Source organism: Neomonachus schauinslandi, chromosome 12, assembly GCF_002201575.2.
Source record: "Neomonachus schauinslandi chromosome 12, ASM220157v2, whole genome shotgun sequence".
Classification (NCBI taxonomy): domain Eukaryota; kingdom Metazoa; phylum Chordata; class Mammalia; order Carnivora; family Phocidae; genus Neomonachus; species Neomonachus schauinslandi.
This window is the reverse complement of record NC_058414.1, coordinates 100660980-100681063: the sequence shown is the minus strand read 5'-3', so window position 1 is coordinate 100681063 and position 20084 is coordinate 100660980. Positions and strand designations below refer to the sequence as shown.

Genomic DNA, 20084 nt, shown 5'->3' with positions numbered 1-20084 from the left:
CTTCATCCCAGAATGTTCTCTCATGACCCTTTATGTTCTGTCCCCTCCTAACACTCTAGTTCCTGGCAGTCACTAATCTGTTGTTCTTCCTGTAGTTTTGCCTTTTCTAGATTGATATATAAATGGAATCATAGAGTATGAAATCTTTTCTGTCTGGCTTTTGTACTTAGCATAGTGGTTTTGAGATTCATCCATTCAGCAGCTGAAAGTTTTCTTCCTCTGTGTGGCTATTATTTATAAAGCTGCTATGAACATTTATGCAACATGATACATCTTTTTATGTTTCTTGTGGAAATAATTAGAACTGAAATTGCTGATTTCTTGGAAAGTGTGTGTCTAACTTTGGAAGACAGTTTGACAGTTTCTTCAAAAGGGTCTGCATACTTTTCCATTTCTACCACTAAGATTCCATTTGTTCTCCATTTTTCTAGGACTGGTTATTGTCAGTGTTTCTAAATTTCAGCCATTCTGGTTGGTGTTTAATGATATTTCATTGTGAGTTTGATTTTGTATTTCCTGATGAGCAGTGAAATTGAACATCTTTATGTACTTACTTGCCATTTTATATCCTCTGTGAGTTGTCTGCTCAAATCTTTTGCGTCTACCCCCCCCTTTCCAGTCGATTTGTCTTCTCATTACTATTGAGTGAAAAGAGTTTTTTATATATTCTACATAGAAATCATTTATTAGAGATGAATTTTTTAAGTATTTTTGCCTAGTTGCTTCTTGCTTTCATTTTTTTAGTGCTTTTTGATGAGCAGTTTAATTTTTTTTTTTTTTTTTTTTTTTTTTAGATTTTATTTGACAGCGAGAGAGGGAACACAGCAGGGGGAGTGGGAGAGGGAGAAGCAGGCTTCCCGCTGAGCAGGGAGCCCGATGTGGGGCACAGAGGGTTTAATTTTGATGAAGTATGTCATTTGTCAATTTTCAAATATTTTCTTTTAAGGATTATGCTTGGTATTCCTTATATAAAAATATTATTGCATATTCCAAGGTTACCTTAAGGTTATTTATTCATTTTATAGTTAAATTATGTGTATGGTGTGAGAATACAAGATATAAGGTTCAAGGTTCTTTGATTTCCATGTGGATATTCAGTTGTTCCAGCATCATTCTAAAAGGCTGTTGTTCCCCTGAATTATCTTGAGTACTGGTCAAAAATAAATCACATAAAGAAAAGATATTTTTCAAAATCATGAGTTCATATTGATATTTTTCAATTTAATTCAGTAGTTCTTTATATCTTTAAAAATTTTTATTCCCTTATCCAATCTATAATTGTATCTTTTCTTTTAAATTTAGTTAATTTTTCCTGTAATTGAAAAGTTACTAAAAGAAAAAGGAAAATTATTTTTATTTTGTGCATCAACCTAAGAGAAATCCAAATGGGGTGCCTGGCTGGCTAAGTTGAAGCAGCATGTGACTCTTGGTCTCGGGATCATGGGTTGGACATAGAGATTTCTTTCTTTCTTTTTTTTTTTTTTTTTAAAGATTTTATTTATTTATTTGAGAGAGCGAATGAGAGACAGAGAGCATGAGAGGGAGGAGGGTCAGAGGGAGAAGCAGACTCCCTGCTGAGCAGGGAGCCCGATGCGGGACTCGATCTCGGGACTCCAGGATCATGACCTGAGCCGAAGGCAGTCGCTTAACCAACTGAGCCACCCAGGCGCCCGGACATAGAGATTTCTAAAAAAAAAATTAAAAAAATTAAAAAATCGAAATAAACACCCAAAGGTAGTAGATCAATAATGAGATTTAATATTTTCATTGCTTTTTGCTATCATCCTTTGAGCCCATGAGTGGCGTACAACACATTTGAGTTATTTGCTATGATTATATAAATACTCGATATATAATTCAGCTGCTACAAGCATTTTAGTTTGTTAATATTTTTACTGATATTTATGTGATCCTCATGTTTGCCAGCGTGCTTACTTGCTGAGTAGCATTTTGTCAGTGGACAGTAATGGAAGTCTGCTCTGTCACTTCTCTGTGAGATAGGTGGGAAACACAGTTTGGTCTCCAAAGTCAGGTATGAGAGTTTTATTCATCCAGAATCTGGTTCATCTATATTGACTGTGTGGATATATTTACTAGCTTTTTATAAATATAACTTCTGTTTGGATGACCTTATTCCATTAGTTTATTGTTTGTAAGAATAAACGGTTCTTATACTACCGTTGGAATCTTTTATGAAGGTGGGCATCCTCCTTGTAAAGGTTTTAAATGTGGGCTAGGGGCACCTCGGTTGCTCAGTCGGTTCAGTGGCAGACTCAAGTGATTTTGGCTCAGGTCATGATCCCAGCTGACTGAGGTCCTGGGATTGAGCCCCACATTGGGCTCTGTACTCAGTGGGGAGTTCTGCTTGAGTTTTCTCTTTCTCCCCCTTCCCCACCAACCACGCACTCGTGTACCCTTTTTCTCTCTCTCAAATAAATAAATCTTTAAAAAAGATAAATGTGGGCTAAATCTACTAATTGACATCAAAATTTGGACCAAATGGCATGCAAATATAGCTGTTCTTAAGTTTTTAAAGGACATGATTTAAATGCATCCAGTTAACTGTAATCATATTATGTTTGTGTTTACCTGTACTGACATAAAAGCTTTTAAATTCTTTATTTTAGAAGTTTTAAACTCTTCTATGCAGTGTTGTCTTGCTAACTCTAGTATCATGTTAAACTTATGTTTAAATTAAAATGTTTCAGTTTTCAAATACTCTAATTTTCAAACAATCATTGTTATAATGTGATTGATAATGTGCACTACTTCATTTTGTGCTCTTAGTAATAACCAAATAATAGATGGTTTATGTGGTAGTTATATGTATTCCTTTCCTTCCTCCTTTCTTTCCTTTTTTTTTTTGGCTAGGGACGAATATCTTAGAATTAGATTTACAGTGCATTCATCCATATTATTGTCTGAGGTAATATCTTAATATACTGCAGGTTACTGGAGATGAATAAGAAATTTTAATCCACTGGGGCACCTGGGTGGCTCAGTTATTAAGTGTCTGCCTTCAGCTCAGGTCATGATCCCAGGGTCCTGGGATCGAGCCCCGCATCCATCTCCCTGCTCGGCGGGAAGCCTGCTTCTCCCTCTCCCCCTGCTTGTGTTCCCTCTCTCGCTGTCTCTTTCTCTGTCATATAAATAAATAAAATCTTTAAAAAAATTTTTTTAATCCACTGATAGAAACACATCAGGGGGAATAGTAGTATTTATGTAGAATTTCATATGAGAAATAAAAGGGCAAATATTATCCCTTACCAGTTTAGTTTTCACCTTAAATTCTCTAAATTTTGTTTTCTTTCTTTTTTTTTTTTTTAAGATTGTATTTATTTATTTGACAGAGATAGCGAGAGCAGGAACATAAGTAGGGGGAGTGGAAGAGGGAGAAGCAGGCTTCCCGCCGAGCAGGGAGCCCGATGCGGGGCTCGATCCCAGGACCCTGGGATCCTGACCTGAGCCAAAGGCAGATGCTTAACGACTGAGCCACCCAGCCACCCCTAAAATTCTCTTAATTTTCTAAAAAACTTTTTATTGAAGTATGATACATACACAGCAAAATGTACTTATTATAGGTGTACATTTCTTTTTTTTTTTTTTAAAGATTTTATTTATTTGAGAGAGAGAGAATGAGAGAGAGCACATGAGAGGGGGGAGGGGCAGAGGGAGAAGCAGACTCCCCGCCGAGCAGGGAGCCCGATGCGGGACTCGATCCTGGGACTCCAGGATCATGACCTGAGCCGAAGGCAGTCGCTTAACCAACTGAGCCACCCAGGCGCCCTATAGGTGTACATTTCTGTGAACACCCTTAAATAAGATCAATGCGCATAAACTGAGATTAGTTCAAGAAATGAATAATAGCACCCCAGGATTCTGTTCCTTTTGGTCACTACTTTTAACTCCCTAGAGGCAAGCATTATCATTATTACTAACCTCATAAATTAGTCTTGTCTGTTTTTGTACTTTATATAATTGGACTCATACAAGTACTGTTTTCTCTTTTCACATGCCATTATGTTGGTGAGATTCACCAAATGCTAATTGTAATTGTCATTCATTTATTCTCATTGATTGTAGTATTCTGTTGTCAGAATACTGTAATTTACCCGTTTTACTGTTGGGCATTGGGGCTTTTCAATTTGAAAGTATTATGAATTGTGTTTTATGAACATTATAGTGTATTTCTTTTGGTAGTCAGTGGGGATTAGTATTTTATGGAATTCACATCCCAAAGTGGCTACCTTCTCCTGAGAGTGAGGATATAAGTGAGACAAACTATTCAGTGTGTTAATGGAATTTGCATTAATTACCCATATCTAACTAATTATGAACTCCTCCAGTTCAATTCCTCTTTCACTTCCTGGCTTTGTAAGGGAGGGCAAGGAATTCAATCTCTCTGTGCCTCATTTGTAAAATGAGAAGTAATGGTATCCACCTAAAATGGTGGTTTGTTAGACTTGAATAAGGTCATTCTTGTAAAGTGGTTGACCTGGTTGCTGGGAAATAATGTTCACTAAATCCTGCATGTTAAATATGTTTTATTGGCCCACTTTATGTCTTCCCTAAATTATGTGCTTCTATAAAGTGTCATTGTCTATTTTTAAGTTGTACTCATTTTTATAATTTCTAAACTTTTATATATTCAAGATACTAGACATTTGTAATTCAAATTGCAGGTTATTTAAAAAAATTTTTTTTGTCATTTGATTTTCTCTGAGATATGCATGGTTTTTAACCATATAAAAGTTTAAAAGTTTTATGTAGTCAAATTTATTCATGTTTTTATTTATGGTTATGTTAAAGATTATAGCGATTATGGTTATTTAGGGTTTCTGATTTATGTATGTTGTTATCAACTAGAGAATTTACTATTTCCTTGATGCAATAGATAGAGGGCACATTTGTGTACTCAGAATGCTTGACTCAGAAATGGTTATGTTAGGAAAGTTTCTCTTAGGTTTTGCTGCTTCATTACTAGGATGGAGTTTAAAATATTTACCCTATTTACTTAATAGTTTTGCATAAAGAAGACACTGTGTAATGTAAGTATAATAGAAAAATTTTCTTAAAAATACAAATAGTGATTTGGCAGAGAACAAACCACTATGTGAAATGGGGTAAATGTGAGTTATTGCTATATAATAAATTACCATAAATTTAATGGCTTAAAGCAGCCCCCATATATGAGGTCATACTTCTCTCGGTCAGAGGTTTGGGCAGGCTCAACTGTGCTCTTTGTTTAGGGTCTTAAAGATGTCTACCAGCCTGGGTGCTTATCCAAAGGCCCTGGGGGAGAATCCTCTTCTAAGTTCATTTAGGTGAGGGTAGAATTCTGTTCTGTGCAGTTGCAATACTGAGCTCACCATTTCTTTATTGGCCATTTGCCAGTTGGCCAGCCTTACTTGAGGTTGCTGTCAGCTCCTAGAGGCCACTCCTGGACCTTGCATGTGGCTCCTTTTGTCTTCAAAGATAGCAGTGATGTATTGAATCCTTCCCTTGTTTTGAATTTCTCTGACTTTCCTTTCTCCTACCAGCTGGAGAAAACTTTCTGCTTTTAAAGGAATTGTGTAATTTGAATAGACTAATCTCTCCCTTGATTAATTCAGCATCAGTTGAATAGCAGCTTTAATCACATCTGCAAAAAATCCATTTGCCATGTAATATAATCTGTGGCATGATATTTCATCATATATATATATTTTTTTACAAGTCTCTGGATTAGGGGTGGACATGTTGGGGGTAAAAGTGGGGAGTACAGGCATTTTAGGAGTCTACCTGCCACAGTCCCATATTGAGGAGATTGGACCTGATCCAGAAGTATCTGGGACTCCCTTAGAAAGACCGTTGTGTCAAAGAGGTTACTGTCTATGTTCTTCTCTAGGATTTTGATGGATTTCTGTCTTACGTTGAGGTCTTTCATCCATTTAGAGTTTATCTTTGTGTATGGTGTAAGAGAATAGTTGAGTTTCATTCTTCTGTATATAGCTGTCCAATTTTCCCAGCACCATTTATTGAAGAGACTGTCTTTTTTCCATTGGATGTTTTTTTCCTGCTTTGTCAAAGATTAGTTGACCATAGAGTTGAAGGTCCATATCTGGGCTCTCTGTTCTGTTCCATTGATCTATGTGTCTGTTTTTGTGCAGGTACCATGCTCTCTTGGTGATCACAGCTTTGTAACATAGCTTGAAATCGGGCAACGTGATGGCCCCAGCTTTGTTTTTCTTTTTCAACATTTCCTGGGTGGTTCGGGGTCTTTTCTGGGTCCATACAAATTTTAGGATTGTTTGTTCCAGCTATTTGAAAAATGTTGATGGTATTTTGATAGGGATTGCATTGAAAGTGTAGATTGCTCTGGGCAGCATAGACATTTTTATAATGTTTATTCTTCCAAACCATGAGCATGGAATATTTTTCCATCTTTTTGTGTCTTCAATTTCTTTCATAAGTGTTCTGTAGTTTCTAGAGTATAGATCTTTTACCTCTTTGGTTAGGTTTATTCCGAGGTATCTTATGGTTTTTGGTCCTATTGTAAATGGAATCAACTCCCTAATTTCTCTTTCTACAGTTACATTGTTAGTGTATAGTTCTAGTAATCGGCCACAGCAACTTCTTTCAAGACACGTCTCCAAAGGCAAGGGAAACAAAGGCGAAAATGAACTTTTGGGACTTCATCAAGATAAAAAGCTTCTGCACAGCAAAGAAAACAGTCAACAAAACTAAGAGGCAGCCCACGGAATGGGAGAAGATATTTGCAAATGACACTACAGATGAAGGGCTGGTATCCAAGATCTATAATGAACTTCTCAAACTCAACACCCAAAAAAACAAATAATCAAATCAAAAAATGGGCAGAAGACACGAACAGACACTTCTCTAAAGAAGACATACGAATGGCTAACAGCCACATGAAGAAATATTCAGCATCACCCAAAAAACAAATAATCAAATCAGAAAATGGGCAGAAGACATGAACAGACACTTCTCTAAAGAAGACATACGAATGGCTAACAGACACATGAAAAAATGTTCAGCATCATTAGCCATCAGGGAAATTCAAATCAAAACCACCTTTCACCAGTTAGAATGGCAAAAATGAACAAGGCAGGAAACAACAAATGTTGGAGAGGATGTGGAGAAAGGGGAACCCTCTTACCTCTTACACTGTTTGTGGGAATGCACTTGGTACAGTCACTATGGAAAACAGTGTGGAGGGTCCTCAAAAAGTTAGAAATAGAACTACCCTATGACCCAGCAATCGCAGTACTGGGTATTTACCCCAAAGACACAGATGTAGTGAAAAGAAGGGGCACATGCACCCCAATGTTCATAGCAGCAATATCCACAATAGCCAAACTGTGGAAGGAGCCGAGATGCCCCTCAACAGATGAATGGATAAAGAAGATGTGGTCCATTTATACAATGGAATATTACTCAGCCATCAGAAAGGATGAATACCCAACTTTTACATCAACATGGATGGGACTGGAGGAGATTATGCTAAGTGAAATAAGTCAAGCAGAGAAAGACAATTATCATATGATTTCACTTATATGTGGAACATAAGGAATAGTACCGAGGACATTAGGAGAAAGAAGGGAAAAATGAAGAGGGGGAATCAGAGGGGGAGACGAACCATGAGGAACTGTGGACTCCAGGAAACAAACTGAGGGGTTCAGAGGGAAGGGGGGTGGGGGGATGAGTTAGCCTGGTGATGGGTATTAAGGAGGGCACGTATTGCGTGGAGCCTTGGGTGTTAAACACAGATAATGAATCATGGAACACTACATCAAAAACGAATGAAGTATTGTATGGTGACTAACATAACATAATTAAAAAAAAATTTTTTTTTAAATTAAAAAATTAGTAAAAAAAAAAAAAACACCTTTGTGACAGCAGTGAGGAAGATGGGTCAGAAAGGGAAGATACTAGCGGGAAAAAAATCTCATTCACAGCACTGTCCATTTTGATTTTGTAATGTTATTTAATTTTGTTTGTTTGTTTGTTTTAGCAGATGTTTCGGTCAGAAATGTATGTTTGTTAGTGTACAAACCAGAATAATTAACTGGGCCAGAATAGCAACAACAAATCACTCATCAAGATATTCATGACTTTAAGACAATTTATATATAAAATTTTTTGGTAGATTTTTATTTATTTATTTATTTATTTAAAAGATTTTATTTATTTGACAGAGAGAGAGCGAGAGAGGGAACACAAACAGGAGGAGTGGGAGAGGGAGAAGCAGGCTTTCTGCAGAGCAGGGAGCCCAGTGCGGGGCTCGATCCCAGGACCCTGGGATCATGACCTGAGCCGAAGGCAGACACTTAATGACTGAGCCACCCAGGCACCCCTGATTTTTATTTCATTCAGTTCTATTTTAAGCATATTTTTTCTAAAGCAAACACTAATTCTTTTGATAGAGACTTTAACACCCGAATCTCATGAATGACATCTTCTTAAACACAATTTTAGGGTGGGTTACTTCCTGAGATGTCTAATCTCATGCAGTATATGTTGGTTCTTACTTGCTTCAGTTTTTAAATCTAGCTTCATTTATTTTTATCCTTTGGTCTTGAGTTTTGCATTTTTCAAGCTGTATTTTTTTCATAACCAAATTTGCCACATCTCAAAGATTTTGACATGTTTCTTATTCAATCGTTTAAAAAATAATATGTTTTTTCTTTTGATTTAAAAGAAATCTGCTTTTTTTGAGTTTGTTGTAAATTCATAATTATTAATGTATCTGGTTTAGGAAATACCTGCTTTTTTGAATATGGGCTAGGAAATATTTGATTTTTTGAATTTGTGGACTTTTTTTATGGTTATATGTATAGTGAATTAAAAATAATTCTGAAAAATAAAAAAAATTCTCTGTACGTTTGAATAGGATATATATTCTCTGGTTTTGGATTATGGAGATCTGTGTATGTGTAAGTTTGAATCAAACTTGATCACTGTTATTATTTATTTCATATCTGTATATTTCTGAGAGCTGTATTAAAGTCTGACTTATTCATGTACATATTTCTACTCAGTTTTACTTTATATGTCAAGGAAATTCATATGAGGTATGTAAACTTTAATGACTGTTTCTTGTTCTGTTGGAATTTTTTAACATAAGACTTATTTTAATGTGAACTTTATCTTTGCCCTATTCACCACTTTTTGGTTTGGATCCAATTTTCTTTGCTATAGCTGCTTTCTTTTTGATAGCATTTGTTGGTGCTTTTCCCTTCAGCTCTTATTTTTGAATTTGCTGTGTCACTGTGCCTCATGCACATATATGTACCTATACATACATACATACGTGTATATATGTACAAACATACATAAATAAAATGTGTGTATATATATTTAGCATGTGTGTGTGTGACATGTATAAAGTATATTTTGCACATTTTGAAAGTTACTGTTTTTTTAATAGGGAATTTAACCTGTTCATGTTTATTATCCATGGACTTGAATGTAAACTTAGCAGGTATTAAAATTTTAGCTTCAAATAATTTTTTTGTCGACCTCAGATGATTTTTTTTGTTTTTTGCATTGAATATTGCTAATGAGAAGTAATGACTGATTCTCCTTTCTTTGTAGCTGGCCTGTTTTCTTTTGTGAGGCTACTGGAATTTTTCCTTTTCTTCGTTATCTTAAAATTTTGCCAGTGTTTCTAGGTGTGAGACATTTTAATCTGAAGTGGGTATTTTCCGATTAGAGAGGCAATGTGGCAGATACTAAGCTTAGGTGCTTTTATAGTGATACAAAGATCAGGCAACAGAGAGAAAGACTCCTCTGGCTCCCCCACCTGTTCAATGAAATTATGCTTAGTACTTGTTAGCTTTTATTATTAGATACTTTCATAATTTTTTTTAGAATAATTTCTCTGGTTATAATCCTTCTATTTTCTCTCCTTCTGGTACTCTTGCTTAAAGAGACACTGGATTTTGTGGATCAGTTTTCCATGTCATTTTTCTTGTTTTTCTTACTTTCTGTCCTTATTCTTTATTCTGCCTTCATTCTGTGAGAATCCCAGCTGACTGATAAGAAAAGTTTGGGAAAGGTTAAAAAGTTTGGTATATGGAAAACCTATAATATTATCTGATATTTCCTCGAGCACTTAGCCCATAGCCATAGTTGATACAGAATAAATACTTCCTAATTAATTGGACGAACTTTGGAATAGCCTCAAACTTTTTGTTATTGTTTCATAACTCATCTTTAACCTTAATCTCTGAAATTTTGTTGATTCTGCTTTGTTTTGTATTGCAGATTTATTTTGAGAGAACCTTCCTTATTTCAGTCTAGTGAAATAAAAGTTTTTGGAAGTTCCTCAAACTTATTCTTTTTTTTTTTTTTTTTGAAGATTTTATTTATTTATTTGACAGAGTGAAAGAGCACAAGCAGGGGGAGCAGCAGAGGGAGAGGAAGAAGCAGGCCCCCTTCTGAGCAGGGAGCCTGATGCGGGACTCGATCCCAGGACCCTGGGATCATGACCTGAGCTGAAGGCAGATGCTTAACCATCTGAGCCACCCAGGCACTCCCCTCAAACTTATTCTTAACAGTAGTTGGCAATACGAACTCTAATTGAGAGTTTTTTCTTGGATGTGCTCTTGGACAGTTGTCAAGATATTATAAAACTTTTTTTCCTCTACCTCTCTTTTTCTTTTTTTAATGATTAAAAAAAGAAAAAATAAAATGCTACTTAGGGGTTTTAAATACTGATTCAAATAAATTGTTTAGTTGGTTAACGATTTAAGAGCTATTTACTTTACTTCCCTCTCCCCAAATGTTAATTAGCTTTGTAATTGTTACTTAGTTTATAATTTGTTTCATTTCTAATATATGTTGTACAGGAATGCTAATGTTAGAGAAGTTCCCTGTGGAAATCTATTCTTTCATAATTTCTACAATTTTACAAATGTTTTTATTTTGTTCAGAAAGATCTATTCCAGTCTATATATCAAGGATACATTTTCTTTCAATGCCAAATGTCTTTCATTAGCTATGTAATTGTAACAGATGGGCTTGAAACGTTCACTTAAATGCAGTTAGTATTTTATTTCCCTTCCTTTATTCCCTGTATCTTTATATGTTATTGTAAATTAGTATGTTGGATACATTCCAGGACTTCTCATAGTAGTTTAGCTAATGTCACGTAATATTTTCCATTGCAAATGTGATTAAGAGAACATGTTGATGTTTTTAAAATGATATAGACATTGGGAAAAGGATCAATTTAAATTAGTTTGTTTCCTTGTTATGCACTTAAATAAAAGTCATATTTTATTTGCCAAAATTATTTTTAGTGCAAAAGGCTTCTGTACAACTTGCCATATGCTAAAAAATAACGGAGATTCTAGATTTTAACAGTTTAGCTGAAATTATTTTGTTATGTTAATGAGTTAATGTAAAAACTTTTTAGTGATCACTTGGACATACAAATGCACTTTCCTCCTTCAGCATTTTCTTGGTCTTTCCAGTATGACTCAAGGATACTCAGACTACTTAGATGTTACACATGTTGTTAATTCTGGGTTGTGTTACTGTTGGTGGGAATGCAGGCTGGTGCAGCCACTCTGGAAAACAGTATGGAGGTTCCTCAAAAAGTTGGAAATAGAGCTACCATACGATCCAGCAATTGCACTACTGGGTATTTACCCCAAAGATACAAATGTGGTGATCTGAAGGGGTATGTGCACTCTGATGTTTATAGCAGCAATGTCCACAATAGCCAAACTGTGGAAAGAGCCAAGATGTCCATCGACAGATGAATGGATAAAGAAGTATATATACACAATGGAATATTATGCAGCCATCAAATGGAATGAAATCTTGCCATTTGCAACGACGGAACTGGAGGGTATTCTGAGCAAAATAAGTCAACCAGAGAAAGACATGAATCATATGACCTCACCTCACTGACATGAGGAATTCTTAATCTCAGGAAACAAACTGAGGGTTGCAGGAGTGGTGGTGGGTGGGAGGGATGGGGTGGCTGGGTGATAGACATTGGGGAGGGTATGTGCTATGGTGAGCGCTGTGAATTGTGTAAGACTGTTGAATCACAGACCTGTACCTCTGAAACGAATAATACATTATATGTTAAAAAAAAAAAAAGATAGCAGGAGGGGAAGAATGAAGGGGGGGAAATCGGAGGGGTAGACGAACCATGAGAGACGATGGACTCTGAAAAACAAACTGAGGGTTCTAGAGGGGAGGGGGGTGGGAGGATGGGTTAGCCTGGTGGTGGGTATTAAGGAGGGCACGTTCTGCATGGAGCATTGGGTGTTATACGCAAACAATGAATCATGGAACATTACATCAAAAACTAATGATGTAATGTATGGTGATTAACATAACAAAAATATAAATTCTGGGTTGTGTTAATACACTAAACATATTTAGAGACCCTGAGATGTCATAATAATAATAATCAGAAAAAGCTGGTTATTACACTTTACAAAGAGAAATAAAGCTTGCTTTTCTTGTCTTTTTAATGATGTAGCACCCGTAAGTACAAAAAGAGAAGTGAAATGTTTATTAGTCTTTGAACTTGTGGACATTATAGACAACAGAAATGCCACAGATATAACTAGTGTTTATGAGTCACCTAGACGCTATAGTGGTCTATTGACAGTACTCAAAATGTGTAGAAGACTCATCAAGAGATACTAAACTTTGTTACATTGGTTCAATGCCATGGACTGATGGAAGAATTTGATGGCACCTTATATAAAATGCTGGAATGAATTATAATTTAAAAACTATTGTAGGGGCGCCTGGGTGGCTCAGTCGTTAAGCCTCTGCCTTCGGCTCGGGTCATGATCCCGGGGTCCTGGGATCGAGCACCACATCAGGCTCCCTGCTCAGAGGGGAGTCTGCTTCTCCCTCTCCCACTCCCCCTGCTTGTGTTCCCTCTCTCACTGTGTCTGTCTCTGTCAAATAAATAAATAGATAATAATAAAATAAAAACTATTGTATTCTCTGATAGACTAGCAGAATATAGAATAAGTATGTTAGCATGTGAAGATCTTCTTGGGGCGCCTGGGTGGCTCAGTCTGTTAAGCGTCTGACTTTGGCTCAGGTCATGATCTCAGCGTCCTAGGATTGAGTTCTGCATCGGGCTCTCTGCTCAGTGGGGAGTCTGCTTCTCTCTCTCTCTCCCTCTTCCTCCTCTCTGCGCCACCCCCCCCCCATGCTCTCTCTCTCTTCTAATAAATGAATAAAATCTTTTAAAAAAAAGATCTTCTTAGTAATGTTAGCAACTTCTTTCAGGAGGGCCAGTTTTACCACAGATTGTCCCATTTGGCTTCTGTTGTTTCAATTATGCTTTCATGAACCCACTTAACAATGAGATTACCAACAGTGAAGTCCATTTAGTACATATAAATATGAACACCTGTTTATTAGGGCTTTCTGTGTCAAGTGGCATTCACCGTGCTACAGATACAAAGATAGCAAAATATGTGCCTCTCCTCAAGGATCCAGGACTAGGATGAAAAAGACAAGTAAATAATTCTCATGCAATGGCATGAATGCTAAAACAGAAGCCTATACAAGATAGACAGCTCGGCATCTGCAGAAGAGAGATTTTATAATGTACGATGCAGGCTATCTGGCAAAAGACCCACAAAGAAAGTGATACCCAGAATTACCTTGGGAGGATGAGGGAGAGTTTATTAATCATTCTTAGGGAAAGCTGAGTAAGTACAGGTCACATTGTAGGCAATTTGTATTGACTTCTTACACCTTTAGTTGCCCTGCACTTCCCCTGTGTTTGTATTGGAGCTTCCTTCTCTGCTTTTACCACTAGCAAGAGAGTAGAGGCAGGTTGAAATAGGGAAAGGAGATACTCAGATGATACAATTTTTCTTCCCATTCCCAGTTTTTATTAAGAAACTTGAAACTAATTGCTACAGGGAAATGTGTAGATTTGTAGGTATACCTTTAATCCTAGGATCGTCCCTTATTAACGTATTCTATGATTGAGTGTGGTTTATTTCACACTTATTATTAGGTAGGGTGAAAATAGTAAGAGGTTTTGTAAACAGTATAGATTCATTTTAAATAGTTTGTTGGTGGGATTTAAAATGTGTTGAAATAACCCACAACTAGACACCTGCCTTTTCAACCATATTACTAATTTAAAAAGTTTTTAGTTGTTTTTGGCAAAAGTCAGTAGAAAAAAGTGAAATGCTCACTTTCTAAACTTGAATGGATGAACCTGTATTATAGCAAGCATTCAACTGAGTACTTTAGATTTTCTCATTTTTAATGGATCCTTTATTTAGTATTACGGAGGTTTAAATTGTTTTACTAGTAGCGAACGCAAGACTTTTTTTAAATACCTTCCTAGCCCCACATTTGAATGCTCCTTTTCCAGGTCTTATAAAGAGATTTCTTTCCCATTTGCCCCCTTTCAGCGATGTGCATTTTGTAAGCACCTTGGAGCCACTATTAAATGCTGTGAAGAGAAATGCACCCAGATGTACCATTATCCTTGTGCTGCGGGAGCTGGTACCTTTCAGGACTTTCGGAACTTCTTCCTTCTGTGTCCAGAGCACATCGACCAAGCTCCCGAAAGATGTAAGTTTACTATAGACCTACTTTTTAAACATTTGTCAGTGTACTTACTTCAAATAACTAATATTGTAAACTCCCTAATTGTTATTTTGCTTGTATTAAAAGGTAATATTATATAATCTTGATAATCTAAGGGATCTTTGCCAGAGATCCTCGGGGGGGAATCTGTTATCACCAATATCACTGAAAAATACCAAAGGTATTTCCTTGAAATTTCAAAGACAATTTGCATGTTTTAAATTCTTATTAAAAAAAATTTTTTTAAACCACTGTAGAAAGAAATACTGAGTATAAAGTATTTTAGTATGTACTATAAAGTCATTTAGAAAGTTAAACAGTATTCAGTGTCTTCTACACCAAAATACCATCCAGTTAGAGAATTAGAAGATGATTCACTCAGGTGTTATTTCAGGGTGTACATTAATAGGCTCAGCAAACACTTTTGAAATTCTTGGTAATTGTATAGCCCTAATAATGATAATAGAAATCTCTGTTAGTGCTTCTTCTTGATTTATCTATCTTGGTTACCTGTAATCCTCAGTTGTGCTTTTTTCCTTTCTTTTCTAAACAGTATTTTATAACTACATGAAAATATTTAAATGTTTGAAATTTGTTGTACAGAAAATTATAACTCTTTCCTATCTTTATTGTTAAACAGAGATCTTGCCTTTTTCTTAGTATATGGATTTCCAATGAGCATATATACTTTGGGATTTTTTTCCCCCTGGAAAATTTAATTTCCAGTCTCATTGTAAAATCTCTGTGATGTTTTATTCAGTCTTTTTTATGTTACCTGTTAGTTACCTTAGTGTTAGCTTTTATCTGTATCTTAGCAATATTGATGAAAGCTTTTTTAAAAAAATCTTTTCCAGGTCTGTGACACATAAATATAGCTACCTCGGGCTTAAACTTAAATAGTCTCAAATACAGTTAGATTGTATAATCTCAGGAACATAATTTCATCTTCAGTTAAAATTATTTTTGTTTACGTGTATAATCATGTTGTCCTTAATCACTGTACAGACAGAAATTACAGGTAGGGCAAACTGAAATGTGAGATTGTATTTAGGTGAATAAGGGATTTAAAATTTAAAATATGTTCATGATTACATATTTAAATCTGGGAGAAAAAGAACATTCATGCACAGTAGCTGTCATGGGTGTTATTTATTTTAAGACCTCATGTAGTGAATTACTTCACACAGGTGCACCAACTGTGATGTTGGTGATCAGAGTTGATTATGTTCCGGGTGGTATAATGCACTTTGCCAGTCAAATAAAACAACTGTATGTGTGTTTAAGAATCTGAATTTTATTCAGTGTTTTGTACTTAGTCATACTTCAGACCTCAGTAAACAATATACAGACTTTCCTGGGACCACATTTCTAATATTAAATGTTTTGTTAGTTAATGGCCATCCTACTTTCTACTGCAGACTGTGTTCTAATAGTCTCATTTATTGTTCGAGACCATAGTAGACATTGTGTAAAGTCATGAAGTGTAAGGACTGAGAGGAGATGAGCTGCTCTCATCACACATACAATGAGAGGTCTGTGTTGGCACACGGAGCTAAAAGATACCCTGAAATTATTGGCACTGTGCCTTGTTCCAAAACAGATTTATGGAGACTCATAAAAATACACGAATAGTAGGATAAAATAAAACTAAAAATATGGAAGGAAATTTGGCCATGGGAAAATAAGGATAGTATAAATATGAAGATAACAGTGACACTAGTATTTTGGGAAATAAATGCATACTTTCTAGACCTAAGCCACAAACTTGGCTCCAGAGCTTTCCAGCAATCAACACAAAGAAGGGAGTATGAACAGTGACGTGATTCATAGTAATGGCAAAAGAATTCACTTTATACTAAGACTATATATACATTATACACTGTAGCAAAACAAATCCCACAGGGCAATTTCTTATAACAGCCCTCAAAATAAGCCAGTGATATGAAACCAAAGCCCAGTTGAGTAAATTCTATTCCTCGAGGATCTTAACCAGTGCAGTATATATACACAGCTTTCTGACCGCCTGTCTTAATCCAAGGATATAGAGAATTTTGCAGGTAGAATGTATTGTAGTAATTTACAAGATGATGCAATAGTCTTCATAAAATCTTTCCTAAATATTTTTAGCTGATCTAATTGTGTGTCAGAGCACAAGGTACTTACTGTTTTTAAAAAATGGGGCTTAAATACCAATGTTACTATGGGGGTTAAATAACAATTAAGGGAAACCATGTAGCATTTTACTTTGTGTATATGAATTGCTTTACAAAATGGTAGCTATTCCAGCTCTTATCTAAGACCCAAATTATATGTATACATTGCATGTAATTCTTTATGCTGCTGGCTAAGTGTAGAGCAATATGCTTGATAGTTAGCTGAGTTAGGAGTTAGATTGACATCTTTTGTTGAGAGTTGAATAAAAAAATGGACCTCATTAGAAAGAAATCCCAGCAAAGAGAGAACCTATAAGCAAGGCCAAGATTTTCATCAGAAAACAATTTTAGGGTGCTTTGTCATAGGTAAATGCTGGTCCTGGCTTCATCATTATTTTCATGATGATGCAAGTAATACACTAACCTTGTCTAGGAATTTTACACTAAATACCATCTTGGAGACATAGCCAGATACACTTATTGAGTAGTATTTTGCCTCTCAGGGAAAGCCAAATGGCAAGGAGCCAACCATGTAAGATCAGAGGAAAGCACATTAAGAAAGAGTGAACAACTGCTGTACAGGTCTTGAGGAATGGGCCTGGCAAGATTGTGGAATGACAAGCTACTCACTGTGCCTGGAATATAGTGTCTCCTAGGTGGACAGTAGAGACAACATCAGAGTGAACAAAGCCTAGATCACCTAGGTCTTGTGAACAAGGGAAGGGTTTAGATATTCTGTCTGCAGTGAGAAGTTTTGGAAGGGTTCAAACGTGAGAGTGGTGTATCTCTTCATTCCCTCCTCTTCCCAGTGTATTCACTCATCACTCAGGTTTAACTTCTCTTACTTCATTTTCTTGGGTGCCTTTGTATCTCTTCATACCAAGTCCTGCTACTTTTCTATTACTCTAAATTCTGTCAGTCCCTGAACTTTCTTACCTACCTGCCTGCTCTGTGGGTCAGCCTCTCTGGACAACATCCATGATTTAGTTTTTCTTGCTAGTGATTCCATTTAGTTCAGTGCAGTGTCCTGCCAGGAATGGAAGCAGAGATGATAGGTGCTGTGATGTTGATGGAAGTTACAAAGCTGTGAGGATGGAGTCTGGCAGCAATGTGACTTCTGTTGTTCTTCACCAGGGTTTATATTCTCCTGCGTAAGCAGTAGTCTCACCTTCCAGCTTGACCAAGTGTCTCTGACACGGTCCCTTCTCATTTAGGCTCAGTGTTCTTGTCTTTTCCTCCATCTCTTGTCGCAGCTGCCACAGGATGTGACCTCGTTCACAGCTGATCCTTCTGTTTTTCCTGCTCTTTTCTTGCTCCTCCTCCATCATTTAGCTTCTTCATTCTATGCCTCTGCTGGCACTTTCCTTCTTCCTTCTGTACACGTGCAGATACTCTTCACCTTATTTGCCCTTCCAGTGGGAGTAAATATCGATTTGTAAAGAGCATGATCTTTGGAGCCAAATTAGCCTGGATGTAACTCCTGTCTTCTCTTAAGTTAGCTTTAGCTTTAGTCTTCCACTCAATCTCTTCTGCCTTTTCAACCGCTTAAAGAAAAATTTAACTTCATTGATTATTGCTTCAAACTTAATATCTCTGTGGGGCATATATGTATGTATATGTTCATATGCTTATTTCTGACACAACACTTAAGCTATGTAGTAATATTTTTTGCATGACCTCCAAAAGGCTGTTTTGGTATTTCTATACTTATCTTCTTCCTGATTGGGGAAATGGTTGGAACCAACCTCATTTCTTGATGTAGTGCTTTTTTTCTATTATTATTTTTACATAATGCATAGGAAATGTTTTTAGACTGAATGTATCATGTGGATGTTTTTCTTTGTCTAACTTAATTACCAGTGATCCATACTAATCGAACAACATGACAGTATTGCCATTAAGGAATTGTTGCAAACTATCATAGAGGAAGAAGTAATCTCTGCCACAGTGATATACACAGTTATCTTATTGTAGAATGGGCTTTGCTGTATAAAACAGTGCTGTGCAACAGAAATACGATGTGAACAATATGAGTAATTTAAATCTTTCTAGTAGTCATGTTAAAAACTTTTAAAAATTACAATTAATTTAAAAAATACATATTTAACCCAGTATATCCAGAATATTAGTATTTCAGCATGTAAGCAATAAAATTTTTGAGATATTTGATGTTATTTTTTTCCTAGTAAGGTTTGGATAATCACCTTTCAGTTGCCCAGTAGCCACATGTGACTAGTAGCTGCTACGGCAAGTTAAGTGGCAGAATAGTAAACTCTGGAAGATTTCACAGAAGCATTTAGACAGTGTTCCCTGCAAATTACAGTAGAAAGATGAACTGAGTATCTGATAATCAGAGCACAGTATTTGCTTCAATTTCTGTAAGTTTTGAGGAGAGGCAAAAAATCAAGGGTTAGTTTTTAAATGTACATAGTTTGAGTAAATACTGGCACTGTCTCTTAGTATTAAATTCACCCTATTGTGTTATTTCTACTTTTTTTTTTTTTTAAGATTGTATTTATTTATTTGACAGAGACAGACACAGCGAGAGAGGGAACACAAGCAGGGGGAGTGGGAGAGGGAGAAGCAGACTCCCCTCTGAGCAGGGACCCCGATGCGGGGCTCGATCCCAGGACCCTGGGATCATGACCTGAGCCGAAGGCAGACGCTTAACGACTGAGCCACCCAGATGCCCTATTGTGTTATTTCTATCAAAAATGAACTAATTTATGACATTTCCATTTTTAAATTAATGCTTTATTTTAAATGCCGCTCAAAGAATCATTAAAAGTGATTTTAGAAGTTCTTCATTTAAGATATTTAATAAGCCTTAATTTGTGCTAGGAAATTGAGGATACAAAGTTGAACAAAACAAGGTCCCTACCCTTTAAGGGTTCCGAGTATTATGTTATAATTACTTGATTATATAACAGTGTATTCTCAGTATATGGGGAAAAGGAATATTCAACAAATGGATGGATCTTTAGGTGTGGTGATGTTAGATATTCAGGAATGTGTGTGAGCAGAGTTTTGAAGGCTTCTTTGGTAAGAGCTAGGGGCACAGCACAGCAAAGGAACAATATTTCAAGCAGTGGGGAGCAATGTATATGAGCACATGAGCACTGAGCAGCATGTTGTGTGAATGTGCATTGCAAACTCCTTGGTATCACCAGGAATACTGAGTGGCCATGAGATTCTGTTGGAAAGGGAGGTAAAGGGCTTTTTTTTTTTTTTCCTTTCCCTTATGCTAGAAAATTTTGATCTTTTTTTCACGTGAAAAAGGAGTTATTGGTAAACAAAAGCAGGGCATAACAGTTAGATTCACAATTTTGA

The 20084-nt window shown here is 36.2% G+C and overlaps 1 protein-coding gene across 1 annotated transcript in view; it reads left to right on the top strand.

The window, feature by feature from the left end:
* Nucleotides 1-20084, top strand: part of KMT2C (lysine methyltransferase 2C) — a 192182-nt gene that overhangs the window by 53321 nt on the left and 118777 nt on the right. Inside the window, exon 6 of the mRNA XM_044919936.1 lies at nt 14424-14586. Within this exon, the coding sequence (XP_044775871.1) occupies nt 14424-14586 (163 nt within the window). The remainder of the gene's footprint in view (nt 1-14423; nt 14587-20084) is intronic.